This window comes from Ailuropoda melanoleuca, chromosome 6, assembly GCF_002007445.2.
Source record: "Ailuropoda melanoleuca isolate Jingjing chromosome 6, ASM200744v2, whole genome shotgun sequence".
NCBI lineage: Eukaryota > Metazoa > Chordata > Mammalia > Carnivora > Ursidae > Ailuropoda > Ailuropoda melanoleuca.
This window is the reverse complement of record NC_048223.1, coordinates 28396520-28411161: the sequence shown is the minus strand read 5'-3', so window position 1 is coordinate 28411161 and position 14642 is coordinate 28396520. Positions and strand designations below refer to the sequence as shown.

Sequence of the window (14642 nt, the reverse complement as noted above, 5' to 3'; positions counted from 1 at the left end):
CAGAAACTTGATCTGCTTAGTTAAATTCTATATTCCCTACACATAATAGGTTCTCAGTAAATAGTTAATTATTGAATGGAGTCCAATAGTCATCTATAGTTTTGACAAAAAATATGAAGTGAGGCAAGAAAATACCTTTACTTCTTAGGAAGCCAATATTATTGAATATCGAGTTTAATAGAATTTATTGTGTCCGTATCAGGAAAGCACTTTCAACTATAGGAAGGCTATTAGTGTAGAACAGTGGCCTCTATAAATAACAGTACTTATAAAAAATAAGGAGTCTCCATGTAACTTGTTTATTTTTCTTAGATAATGTTCATATTTATCTTTTTTCTTTTCTCTTTCTCTTCCCCCCCCCTTAAATTCAAGTTAGTTAACATATAGTGTATTATTACTTTCAGGGGTAGAATGTAGTGATTTGTCAGTTGTATCTAACACCCAGTGCTCGTTACATCAAGTGCCCTCCTTCATGCCCATCACCCAGTTACTCCATCCTCCCCCACCTCCCGTCAGCACATATTTATCTTTATGCATACATTATTCACTATCAGAAGAGTAGTATGTTCTAGAGAACTATTTAAAGATCTTATTTTTCAGTAAGGTTTCATGTACAGTTATGGTTTATGTTATAGTCATCCAGGTATTCTTTCATTTAATAAAAACGGCTGTTGTTTTCTTTCAATAGATATGGTATTGGACAACATGATAGCCTCTGGCCAGTTGGATGAGTCCATAAGAGAGAATGTCAGAGAAGCTCTTTTGAAGAGACATCATCATCAGAATGAGAAAAGATTCACTAGTCGGATTCCACTTGTTCGATCTTTTGCAGATATAGGCAAGAAACATTCTGACCCTCACTTGCTTGAAAGGAATGGTGAGATAAGTTGTGGCATCCAATTTTGCTAACACTTCTACTCTAACAGCATTCCAGTATATTACAATTAGCATTTGGGGGCAGAAAGATATTTTTTCCAGATAATTCTATAGGTCATTTTATTACCTCTGTTATTCTTTTTAAAAAAATAATAATGTTATTTTTGTATTTAAAAATATCATTTCTAAAATATCATTCTTTATAACATGACAGTTAATCTGTAGAAATCATTCAGATGAAAAAATTAAGTATTCACTCTGATATAATGGCACATTTAAGTCTGTTTACCACTATAGCCAATTCTGAATTACTTCTTCTTGCTTTTTTGTTTTTGTCAAGAATACTTGAATAATTGATTAAGGAGGCATAAATTATGATCTGTAAGTTTAATCTTTTTTAGAATTCTAAGTCTTGGATTTGAACCTTTATTATCTATATTAGATTTTTCATAGTGATTTTTTTGTTTCCTGAATATGCTTTATTTGCTAAGCTTAATAAGTGTTCTTGAGTTGGTTTGATGATTTGACTGCCCTTTATTTATACATTTTATGTAAGGTTTTTATGGATGGTTTGTTCTTAAGCTGGGAATGACCTCCTTGATGTCTGTCAAACCATTGAGAATGGCACAGACCCACATTTTCCAGCTTTCCACTCTCACGGTCTAGCCTGGATTATATGGGACCTGGTGGCTTATGTGGGGATACCATGTTTTTGTAGCCATTTACCTCCATCACTGTTTTAAGGCGGGCACACTTGGAGTCTTTGCCTTTTCTCTTAAAGAAAAAGAACACCTCACTGGAGTTCTGTTTTGGCTCTCAAAGAGAGCTCTGATGACAGTGACTCTGCAAAATCTAGGTACAAAGGGCTGGCGCGTTGCTTATGAGGGTCCTTCTCGCCTCTAGCTGCTCAAGGATTAGATCATGGGCCATCATGTCTTTCTGTTCATCTTCTTTGTCCCTGCAATAATAGTATGGCTTTTAAGTATTCTACAAACAAACAGCCATTGGTGATGGGATGTGGTTTAATATATCTAAAGTGGACAGTAATCATCTTTTGCAACTCAGTGTGACATACTTAAGTCCATTTTCTCCTGAGCATTTGACCATTAAAACTCTTTTTAATCTGTTTAAAATGATGCCTTTGTGTTTTTAAGTAACCTTAAGAATAATAGAACTCTCTTATGGGCCTAAGTTCAATTTAAAATCAAGCCATTGGTGTCATGTTTTACATCTTTTTCATCTTTATGGATTATATATTCTCAGCTTTCCTGAAATGAGGTCATTTACTCAGAGAGACCCTATTAAATCTTTATTCCTTATGTGGAGTGGTTCCTGATTATTCCCTGATGGTCACTTGCTTCCTTTTAATCATAAGACAATGGCTGTTTTCTTTTAAATGCCATTTTCGCATGGGCATGTTATTTTGTCATATTACAGTTGTAATTAAGTTTTTCTGCATATAGCTTTAGTTTTAACTAAATGGTGAATGAGCTGAGGTTCATCTTTTTAATATTTCTGGGATCTCTTGAGCATGTGGCTTTGATAACTTAGGTCATATGGGATTGACTGTCATAGTTCTCATATTTTTCCTAAAATCAGTGTTATTCCATTAAGCTACACTTCTAAGAATACCAGGTGTTTGAAATATAAATATACACGACTTTTTGAAATATGCTAGACTTTTACTTCGTTATTGCCGTTGTTGGTGAGAAATACTTTATCGAGCTAAAATTAGATTGTATATATTTAATTTTATCTGCTGTATTAGAAATGGGTGCATATTTTAGGATGTTTATTAATATCTGTAGAGAGCTGAAGAATATCCTTTCAAATTGACACTGTTTTTCTTTTTAAAAAAAATTCCTATAACTTGCCTCATGTTTTGAAATTTTACTTGAAAACGCTACCAGTAGGTGATGCTCTATTGACTAATGTAAAGATCTGATATCAATTTTAAGCTAAGAATTATTAGATGATGTAGACTTTTCTTGCGAGAGAGAATGATCTGTAGCAGTTTGGTATAGTGTAGGAAAGATACACTAAATATAAGCTCTCTGTGCTTGTAAGTTTGTTTAGGGTATTTTTTCTTAGATTATTTTTATATTACATTCTCATTTGCTGTTTATTGTTTATCAAATTTACAATATCAATGGTTTTTTTAAAGAGCCACATTATTGGATATTCTAATTACTAACAGAAAATTGCCCCCCACCATCTATCATTTGGATTGTTTTTTTATTTTCTGTTTTGTTTTCTGGATACACCTTCAGGGAACTAAGTATAATTTAAGCAACTTTTCAGTGCCTTTCTAACATTTAAACATCTGATTGCCATGCTAACTCTGATAGCATGAGTTTGAAATTTTGGGCTTTAAAGCTTGCAGTTTATATTGTAAATTGATTTTGTGTGTGTGTGTGTCTGTTTGCCTTCTGCAGTGAATTTCATCATTTTTCATTTATTTGTTTTATCTCAGGGGAAGGCCTTTCAGCCTCCCGCCACTCTTTGCGAACAGGTCTGTCTGCCTCAAACCTTTCATTGAGAGGAGAATCGCCTTTATCTCTTCTTCTCAGTCATCTTCTTCCTTCTTCAAGAGCTGGAAGCCCTGCAGGCTCAAGGTGTACAACCCCAGTACCCACCCCTCAAAACAGCCCTCCTTCCAGCCCTAGCGTCAGTCGCCTGACCTCCAGAAGTTCCCACCAGAGTCAGCTTCAGGCCCCAGAACTACTGGTCTCACCTGCCAGGGACGATATTCCCACAGTAGTCATTCAGCCGCCCGAGGAAGACTTAGAAGCACTGAGAGGCCAGGAGCAGAAGAATGAGGAAAATGTTGACATGACTCCAGGCAACTATTCAAATCCTCCATGTGTGGTGCTTTCTGCCTCTGGATCACTTGCACTTGGAATGCCTTTCAGCACAGAGCTTTAGCAGCATATGTAGATAATGCTTCTAATGTATTTTGACTTCTGCATGTTTGTTTTCCTTTTTAGTATATTGTAGAAAAGAACAGAAGTATTAAACATTTTTAAATTATAGAAAGACTACAAAGAGGACCACACATAATTTAAAGCCCTTTCAAAAATTTTCACTGAGATTTTACAGGTCAAGGCATTTGAATGGTTCGGAAAAGCACAGAAATTGTTATAAGTGATCTTTTAATTTTCTATGATTTAAAAAAAAATGATGGCTTTTCTTCTTGTGCATTTCATTCATAGTATGAATGAACACGTATTGGGCATAAATTACAATGAGGTGATGTGCCTTTCAGCTACTATTTGGTACTTTTGTCCAAAAAATGCAGTATATTTTAACCTTCCTAATACAAATAGGATCGAATGTTCTTTTCCTCCTTTTGTCTGAGAAGATCAAAGTTCTGTAATGGCTATCTGGAATATCATGATTTTAAGACTAGTATTACATTTTGGGATAGACTAGTTATCCTCTATTTAATGCCGTATCTACCCTTAATCCAAATTGACCTTGAAATTTTCAAGACCAGAGATCCTAGAGTTGTGGCAAGGATATATTTTTGTCTGTGAATTAGAAAAATTATTTCTTAGTGGATAAAAGTTTTAATAATTCATCTAAGGGTCATATACTGTAATTTTGGTTGTTTATAATATATTAGTTATGTGTACATTTAAACATGTATATCCTTCCACCCAATTCATATAAAGAAGTATTCTTTAGGGACTGTTTTTAACTGACAGCTAAGCATCAGTGTGACATACAAATGCGAGCTAGTGGTTTTAATTATAAAAGTATTATTACATTTCTTCATAATACTGATAACATGTAACACTTCATTCCTAGCTTACGTTTAATGTAATAGCCTATATAATGTGTATAAGAATTTGTGTGAGTTAGTGGATACACCCATTTTGAGAAACTCAGAAAAGTTAGATAACTTCTCCCTGGACCGTTCAGCTGGTAAGTGGTAGCCTAAGTCCTCTGACAAAATCCTCGTGGTCCTACCACTACATCACAGACTTCTCCTTCTCTGTATTGAATTTCTCCAAACATAACAAGAATATTTAATCAAGGCTCATTGTAGTTGCTAAAAAAATACATACTTTAAGAAGTAAAAAATGGAAATATGGTGGCTAAATCATTGTAACATTAATTATGATCATAGCTATAGCTTCCATTGTTTTATAGTTTGTTCCACATGCAGTGGTATTACTCAAATAGATTTATAATTCTTCTAACAGTTTGATGAGGTTCATGTTATCCCTGTTTTACAAATGAAGAAAACTAAGACTTATTAAGATCATGCCATAAATGACCAGAGCAAGGAATTGAACTCAGATCTAAATCTACAGCATCATATTTCATTGTAGATTTTAGTACCTCGTGGAAAATATGTAGTGTAGTAATGAGGTAACTGAACAAAAAGAAATACCTAGAATTATTTACTCAGAAATAATCAACAGTCTTAATTAAAAAGAACCAGCAAGACTGTTTTTCCTTGAACAAAATTGATTTTAAAGTTAATTCCTTGAATTTGTTTTTACTTATATCTAGCAGTAATACTGAACATTTCTTGTTTTACCAGTTTCTATGAGGGATTATAAATTTTATATAGGAACTAGGAGATGACATACGGGTTCATAGTAGCTTGTTAGGCCATGTTGTTAAGGAGATAAAAGTAGCAATTAACTGAAAATTGAAGACCCATATTAAGCTTTTTTTTTTTTTTCTCTGTCATAAGTATGCCATAAGATTTAAAGAAAAGAAATTAGAATGGAGGGAAGAGAGGGAATTTCTAAAGACAAGAAAAAACCCATAATTACTGTTTAAGAAGACCTCTATAGACGGTATGCAATTAAAATAATAGGAACAGCTATATGTTATTCCCTGATTTAATTACCTTTGGTGCTTAAAGCACCTAGAAACTCTGGTTGAGTTTCCTTGAAGTCTGATGTTATGTTACAGGAGGAAAGTTGCCTTAGCATCATTTTGGAGAGACTAATGCCATAGATCTATACACACATAGATTTTGTGTCATGGGATCATGATTTGTGCATACCCATAGTAAAAAAGAAAGTGGTGTTTCCTATTATGTTTTGGAGAATAATTACATGTACAAGAGTTAAGGTTAGTTTTGGTATTTGTAACTATCTTCTGACTCCCTGTTTTTCAACCTTGGCACTATTGACATTTTTGGCTGGACACGTCTTTGTCATAAGGGACTGTCCTGTGCATTGTAGGATGTTTGACAGCATCCCTGGCCTCTGTTCACTAGCACTCCCTAGTTGTGACAATCAAAAATGTCCCTCCATATTGCCAGGTGTCTCTTGGGGGACAGAATCTTCTCTTTGTTTACCACTGCTCTGACTACTTCTATTTTCAAACTTCTAGTGGCAGAAGACTCTGATATCTTTGATTTATCTTTCTCTAGTTAGATATGCTATTGTGAAAAAAATTTTAAGGGTAAAACAATATATTTACCAAAGTATGATTTTTAAATCCCAGTATTGATTTTATATATACATACATTGTTTTTTCTTAAAGCAAAGAATTACAGTCTTTCTGAGTTATCTGTGCTAATGATAGTTTTAATTTTGGGGAATTTACTCATTTAATTCTGAGCACCAGGAATTTATTGTACAAGCAGGGACACTTCCTTTAATGATAGAGAAACAGCTTTAACTTAGCTGAGATTGGGAAGGACTACATAAAGAAGATAATGGTGAAAAACTCTCATGTGTACTTCACATGCCAGTTCTAATAGGTTTAGGATGACCAGGTTAGCCAAATGACTTCAGGTCCTACTCTAACTTTATCAGTATTGAATTTCCACATCATTTCTTCTTCCCACTCCCACTATGTCCTTACATTCCCCCCATAGTCTTCATTCTACTCTTTCTCCAAAATTTGGTGGCTGAGGCTGTTCGGGGAAATTACGTTTGTATTCTTTTGATTATACATCTGCGGATTGAATACATTTAGTAGTTAGAAAAATATGTATTGATGGTCACTTGCAGTTGACACCAAGGCCTTAATGATATTCTTCATTTTCTTGTGTGGAAGTCAGTGGAAGCCACTGAAAAATACTGGTTGGCCTCCCCCCGCCCCCACCAACTTGGGCAATTATTTTAATAAAGGAATGGACTATTCTGGAAGTTTAGAGAGAAAGGTCAAAGAAGATGAATCATAGTGACTGCTCTGCTAAGCTAAGGTGGTGAGAAATGAGATGAGTTTTAGCACATAGTTTTTATTTCAGAATTGTCTAACGCTTCCAGAGCATGCAGCTAGGTAGTTTGTATATGCTTTTTTCTTTTTTTTTTTTTTTAAAGATTTTATTTTTAAGTAATCCAAACCCAGTGTGGAGCTCGAACCCACAACTCCAAGATCAGGAGTTGCATGCTCCACTGACCAAGCCAGCCAGCCACCCCAACAGTTTACATATGTTTTTTATACTCAGGTTTTTGGGTCATGGTAACATCCTGTTTTAGGTATTTAACAAGAGAAGGGACTATCACAAAGGTCTTTGGTCATTGAGTTTAAGCAGTAAACCCAAATGACTTAGTTTCAGTTATTAGTTATACTGTGTTCTAGAAAAAGGAAAATTCCCTCTGATGCATCAGATATATCTGATGTGCTTAAAATTCAGGAACTTTACCGGTATTAACTTTAAAGTTTATAGAATTTAGGCACAAACTGCTGAATTGAATTCCTGTAGGTAGCTAGACTGTTGTGAGTGGCAGAGTTAAAACTCAAAGTCAAGTTTGTTGTAGTTCAGCCTCGCACTTTTTCTCTTGTGCTCAGTGTTTGGGGCAATAGTAATCTGTATTCTTGAACTAGAATATCCTGGGTGTTTTGAAAAAATGAGATACATTTAATGGTAGAAATCTGTGTTATATACTTTATAAACATTGAGACTTGAACTTTTTGCAAACTTCATAGTGATAACAATTGGTCACAGGCTACACGTTATTTTTAGGTTATTTTATTGTGAAATATTGCTGCTGAATGTCACTTGAAATGAGCATACTAACGATAGAATGTGTATCATTATCTAAACAAGCTAATTTTACAGGTTTGTCTGAGTCTTTTAGGTTGAGTGAGTTAAAGTCACATGGCTGCAAAGTGGCAGAGAGTGCTTATTTCAACACAGATGTGTTTGCTCATAAAATGCTCTTTGTATTTATATTGTAAACACATTGCTATTATATTTTCAAGTTGTACCTCTTAGGAGTAATGGCCGTAGGCAGCACATAAATACTACCCAAGAGAAATGAAATTCTTGAGGAATCTTATGATGGAAGATTATGATAAATTTAACCTACATTTAGTTGATGGAGCTCTTGGATTTTCTGAGTTGCATTTAGGGTTTATCAGAAAATAAATATTGTTACTGATGTAAGTATGCCAAGTGTAGTTTGGCATCATTAAGCTCTGCAGCTGGCATGTGTGTTATATGCATTGAAAGTGCATTCCCTGAGTATTTGTAGTGGTGTAATCAGACTCAGGTCTTCCATCTTCTATGTTCTTCACCTACTCACTTTTTTCCCTTCCTTTTGCAAAAGGCCACTGTGTTCGTAAATTCCAATTATATTATTTTACAGCTTCATTATGTTAAAATATACAGCTTCATTATTGCTTAAAATGTTATTCTAGTCTTGCTGGTATGATACTAACACCTGGCACTTTTTTTTTTTTTTTTAACCTTGCACATTTGCTTTTAATAAATTATCACTTTCAGGATGAGCAGAGTCAGTTTACAAAGTGAATTTTCTCCTTATTAATTTGGAATATTTTGGTTCTTAAATGCAGGTATTTTGGCCTCTCCACAGTCTGCACCTGGAAACTTGGACAATAGTAAAAGTGGAGAAATTAAAGGTAATGGAGGTGGAGGAAGCAGAGAAAATAGCACTGTTGACTTCAGCAAGGTAATTCTGTCATTCGCCATAAATTTTCATCATCATTCTTACTGAGAAAATCACTAGCATTGTGACTTTATTAGCACTGATCATAATAATTTCTTAATAGATTGGTGCTTACAAGCTTGCATGTGGTACTTGCATAATTTAAGGTCAGAAATCATGAGAAAGGTAACAGTCTAAGAGCATTTGAATATCTTTATATCTTACTAGTTTCAGGAATTTTGACAAAAGAATATGTGAATAATATGGTATTTCCGTCTATACCTACCCATAGATATCATGAAACTTCAGTATCTTTTGAATTATAGTCATTTGTTCTGGAGCTACTACCACCAGAAAGATTAATTCTGGGAGTGATGTTACAGCAGTGGTGATTCAGCCTTTTCTTGGCTGTAATAAGATCCCAGAATTACTGTCTTACGGTGTCAGTACTTTCTGGACTGTCTCTGGGAAACATACCGGTTTTTCCCCATGGGTAGGTAAAGGCATGGATTTAAACACAACTCACCAGTCTCTCAACTGTGGCTTTTTATTTTGGTAGATGAGTGTTTGGGTGAAATAAAAATAGAAAACTTTGAAATTTCAAAAGAACTGGATAAAAAACTCTTAAGTTCAAATTGCAATGGAATTTAAAGCGCACTTTATGAGTGCTACTTCTGAATAATGGATTCTGTGTGGCTCTTGGAACTTTTTGATGGTATTAGTTTGCTGTAAGACACTCTATTTTAACATTGTATCCAATTTAAGACTTGTCATTAAATGTCACTATTTCAAGTAAGATTCCTTTTTCTTAAGCCTTTTATGGTATAAAATCTATAAATCACATTTTACAGAAAAGGAGTATAAATGATTTTTGCAGTATAGCTTTGCTTGAGCTTCTTGCTCTAAAATTATAAAAGTATTTTTAATTCTTCTATTTTAACTTGACCATATTTTTGTTGGCACTTCTGTTATTTCAGATGAGTGGAAAGTGTTCAGTAACCATACTGCAGCTTATTCTTGTCAAATGGATAACTATAATTGACATTATAGATCTCCTCTAGACATGGCAGATGCCGTTTACTTTTGTTCCTCTGTCACAGTTTCACTTTTTTTTACTTGGCCTATCCTTGTGTACACCTCCTTGTCTCCTGTTGGGCAGGAGTCTGCCTCCTGGCACTGTAGTTGTGGCACACTGGGTGTGGGACTCAAGAGGCCCGCTGTAAGTGCTGGTTTTATTGTTAATAGATAGCCCTGTAAGTGGTTGTTTAGTGATTTGTGTGAAACTGCATATAAATGAAGTTCCCATACTTTGATATTATATTTATAACCTTTTCTTTGTAATTATACACAGACTACTAAATTTGATTTTATAGCACTATCCTACATCTGTACCAATGATGGCTATTTACTTTAGTTTTAAATAAAAATAACAATTTTTTGCCACCTAATGAAAATACCAGGGAATACACAGAGCTCTTTAAATAAAAAGGACTTATAAAAATATATGTAAAATATAAAGGGGCTAATTCATTTCTAACATTAAACAAAAATAATCATGAAATGAATAATTGTTAGCACTGTGTATAATTTCATGAACCATTGTTAGTTTGTGAATATATTTTTGTCCTGAATAGTTCTTAATGAATAGCGCTATAGTCACTGAAAAGTTTCTCTAGTTTGTATGTTCGATAATTTAGATCTCTGAAATAGTACAGAGAAAACGGTTGGGAGCATTGTTTGCTAGATGTGTTTTGCTTGCTTTTTTTGTATTTGTCTACTCCATTCTTTATATGTGTGAGAATTTTGGTGTTTTTACATCCATTAGATCACCGGTTTTGATTAGCAAATAGTAGTCTTAAAAGCAGTTTTTCTTTCCTCTTTCCCTCTAAATAGACTTATAAATACCATGCTAATTTGATTTTAATTATTATTTACTTGTCAATAGGTTGATATGAATTTCATGAGAAAAATTCCTTCGGGAGCCGAGGCATCCAATGTTCTGGTGGGAGAAGTAGATTTTTTGGAAAGACCTATCATTGCATTTGTGAGACTGGCTCCTGCTGTTCTCCTCTCAGGCTTGACTGAGGTCCCTGTTCCTACGAGGTAAAGACTTAGTTCCGCTTAACATTCTCAGCATGCCCAACATTAAAAAAATTTTATCTCTTGATTAGAAGGAGCATTGTTAATATTGTCAGTGCGCTGAATGCTTTAATTAGTAGAGCATAAAAGAGTTATCTTTCTTTCTGGAATTAAAACAAAAACAAAAAGAAAGCATCCTTTTAAAAAAAAATTAGCATTTATACCTTTATAAGAGGTTGGGTGTTTTAGGAGCTTTGGTTTAAAAGATGGTGCATCATTTTAGTCATATTATGTTCTGTGGAGTCAGAATGGAGTTGAATCCTTGCTGGGCCACTTTTTCTGGGAGAGTCAAGCCTGACTTAAATTTTCTAAGCTTCAATTATATAATGAGGATATGATTACTTCATAGGGTTTAAATGTAATAAAATGCCTCTGAATTAGACAAAATGCTTTGTTCTTACCTGACCAAAACTTTCTGTTCAATATATGTAAGTAAAAAATAAATGGAGTAATATTCATAAGAATTAGCAAGTTGTGTTATAAAGGATAATCAGTTTGTTAGCTATTGACTATATAAACTTAATTGTAAATAAGAATTTTAAGAATACTAAAAAAATTATAATAGTAAAGATGAAGAATTAATTGCAACTTGGAGTATATGTTCCTATTTTTAGTATGTTTTCCTGAGTTACATTAATGGTGTAGTATTAAGATAAGTGAGAAAAATAATTCCATAGATTCACACTTAAATTCTCATAAAACAAGAAGATGAATACTTCTGATTTGGGTGTGAATATTAATATCTTACTGTAGTGTTAATGAAGATATAACTTAGTACGAAGTTAACTACTTCTTATTTAGTCGTTTATAAATAAATTAAAAAAATAAAATAATATGAGGTTTGATGTTAAATTTGTGGAGTTATAAATAAAACAGTTCTTTTTCCTTCCATAGTCCCTTATTTATCACAGTAGAGTCTTTATCCAGACGATAGTTTGAGGGATTGTGAATTTTTTTGTGTATACTCTGAACTATTTTATTAGGCAAACCTTCCTTGTAAGTATTTAATGAGATTGGTGTTTCCTTTATTTACTAATTTATCTTTTTCATCAATACTGATTAGATAAAATTGTTTATTCAGATTCTAAAAGGGTAAAGAAAATGGGAACTTTTAACGTGAAACAGTTATTTAATTCCTTTTTTACCCTAAAGAAGATGGGGAGCAATAACTTGGTAGAAAGTTAATTATAATTGTGAATGCCTTCCTTAGTTTTGTGGTCTGGTTTACTATGAGTAGAATGTCATCTTTTTCTCAGGGATTGGTGTGGGGGGTGGAAAAGAGGTCTGAATGTTGTTTCTGTGTTTACATTTGAATGATTTCTTTATGATGGCGTAGATCTTTCTGTGCATGTTGTTTATATTTAAGTCTGTGTATTTTAATGTTTCTTTAGGTTTTTGTTTCTGTTATTGGGTCCGGCAGGCAAGGCACCACAGTACCATGAAATTGGAAGATCAATAGCCACTCTCATGACAGATGAGGTAATTAAAATACCCCATGAGGTAGATACTGATTATGAAGTATATCATATTATAAAATTTCTTAGAAGTGGAATTTCAAATCCTTTTCAAGAAGACACTGATTGTGAAACATAGATATTGTAGTTTTCTTTTTTTTCATAGTGAAGCTTACGAAATTGTCCTTGCTGTCTGTACTGTTTTATCTTATTCCCTCTTCAGCCATTTGCCTTTGGTAAGATCTTTAAGACCTTTCTGTCAAGATCAGTGGATGCTTTTTGGTGTTTTTTTCCCCCCCATATTTGAAATTAATGACCACCTTGAAATTTTGAAATTTTCTCCATGCTGGATTTCAGGATATCATTTCTTTGGGTTTTGTTCAGGATTTCATCTTTTCCCCCTTCCTGCTTTTTTTCTCCGTAATTTCTCTCTTCCTTTTTTGAACCTTTTCACAGAACATGGCCTATATTGACCAGGACTTCTGTCTCTCTTTGGGGCAGAGCTTTGTAATCAGGTGTTAGACTTATTTATCATATCTAAGGTGGATTTATTATGTGTAGAATTTTCTTTCAGCTTTAAAATCCTTTTACTCAATTTTTTTTTTTTTTGTAGATTTTTCATGATGTAGCCTATAAAGCAAAAGACAGAAATGACCTCTTATCTGGAATTGATGAATTTTTAGATCAAGTAACTGTCCTACCTCCAGGAGAGTGGGATCCTTCTATACGCATAGAGCCACCAAAAAGTGTTCCTTCTCAGGTAAGAATCCACACAATTCTATGAATTACTTTTCCTTAGTTAAAATATTTTTGAATAGGTTATACATTTTTATGATTCAAAAATCGAAACTGTATATAAAAAGGTACACTCAGAGAAGGTGTACCCCTGCCATATTCCATTTACCCTCTTACCCCTATACCCACCTCCTGTGAGAGGACCATTTATTACCAGTTTGTGTCCTTCTAATTTTCATTCAGTACAAGGAAATATGAATGTAGTCCTATTTCTTCCTCTTTCTTACCAGAAGTTAACGTACTACCTGTACTGTTCTGCACCTTGCTTTTTTCAGGGTAGTATATCCTGGAGATTTGATCGTAAGATATCAGAGAAATATTTATTTTCTCACAGTTTTGTTATGTGTCACTTATGGATATCCTGTAGTTTGTGCTATTCCGGGGCTCAGTCTTTTGCTTTTACAAAGCGTTATCACAATATTGATATGCCAATTTAGTCTTGTGCAGGTGTATTTGTAGGGTAGATTCCCAGAAATATAGGATTCCTGGCTCACATGGGAACTTACTTACAATTTTGGTAGATAGTACCAGAATCCCTTCTTACTGGGTTGCACTGTCCTGGACTCCCACAGTGACGATTGCCTCTTTCCCTACAGCTTCACTAACAGTGTGTTGTCAGACTTTCAGATACTTGCCAGTCTGATAGATATCTTTATCCTACTATGTCAGGTATTTTAAAGTGATTTTAATTTACATTTATGTAATTAGTGAGGTTGAATATTCCTGGTTATTTCATCCCCCCCCCCCCAATACCTTTTCTTAACATTGAAATCATTTGTTGATCCTTTGGAATTTATTATGGTGTATTATGTGGAGTATGCATCCAACTTTGTCTTTTATCTAAATTGCTGCCTTTTTGTCCCAGTTTATTAAAAAGTCAAGTGTTAAATGTTGCTACCTTACATTTTCTAAATTTCCATTTGCATTCAGGTCTGTTTTTGGAATTTCTTTTCCATTGGGCTGCCTATTCATGGACCAATCCCACACTTTAATTTCTGAGGCTTTTAGCATATTTTAGTATCCACTAGGTCTAGATTCCCTATTACTCTTGCTTTTCTGAATTTTCTTGGCTGTCTTTTCATATTTATTTTTCTATGTAAGCTTTAAAATCAGCTTTTAATTTCCAGAAATAAAACCTGATTTTTCAAAAATTGTGATGGCAGAGAAATTTGTAAATGAACTGAGGGAGAATTGACATCTTTGTAACATTGAATCATTCAAGAACATGGTATGTTTTCCCCCACTTGTTTTCCTATTTCAAGTTAGTTCTTATGTCCTTAAGGAATGCAATAAAGTTCTCCTTATCTATGCTTTACCCACGTCTTGGTGAGTGTATTCATAAGCATTTTGTCTTTACTGTCTCTATTGTAAATGAGGGTTCCGTTCCATTATATCATCAGTTCGTTACTTTTATATATGAAGGTTGTTTGTTACTGTATATTTCTTTTTTATCCTCCTCCCTTAGTTCTTCCATTGTATGTAATAGTTTTTTGGTCATATCATCTGCAGT

The 14642-nt window shown here is 33.9% G+C and overlaps 1 protein-coding gene across 10 annotated transcripts in view; it reads left to right on the top strand.

Annotated features, from left to right (window-relative positions):
- The window catches only part of SLC4A7 (solute carrier family 4 member 7), a 108147-nt gene that overhangs the window by 54105 nt on the left and 39400 nt on the right, over positions 1 to 14642 (top strand). For 5 of the 10 annotated variants that reach the window (XM_034662095.1, XM_034662097.1, XM_034662094.1 and 2 more), the window contains exons 6-11: positions 689 to 877; positions 3350 to 3718; positions 8653 to 8768; positions 10690 to 10847; positions 12275 to 12362; positions 12951 to 13097. In XM_034662095.1, the coding sequence (XP_034517986.1) occupies positions 689 to 877; positions 3350 to 3718; positions 8653 to 8768; positions 10690 to 10847; positions 12275 to 12362; positions 12951 to 13097 (1067 nt within the window). The remainder of the gene's footprint in view (positions 1 to 688; positions 878 to 3349; positions 3719 to 8652; positions 8769 to 10689; positions 10848 to 12274; positions 12363 to 12950; positions 13098 to 14642) is intronic. The other 5 variants (XM_034662099.1, XM_034662096.1, XM_034662103.1 and 2 more) reach the window with 3 other exon arrangements.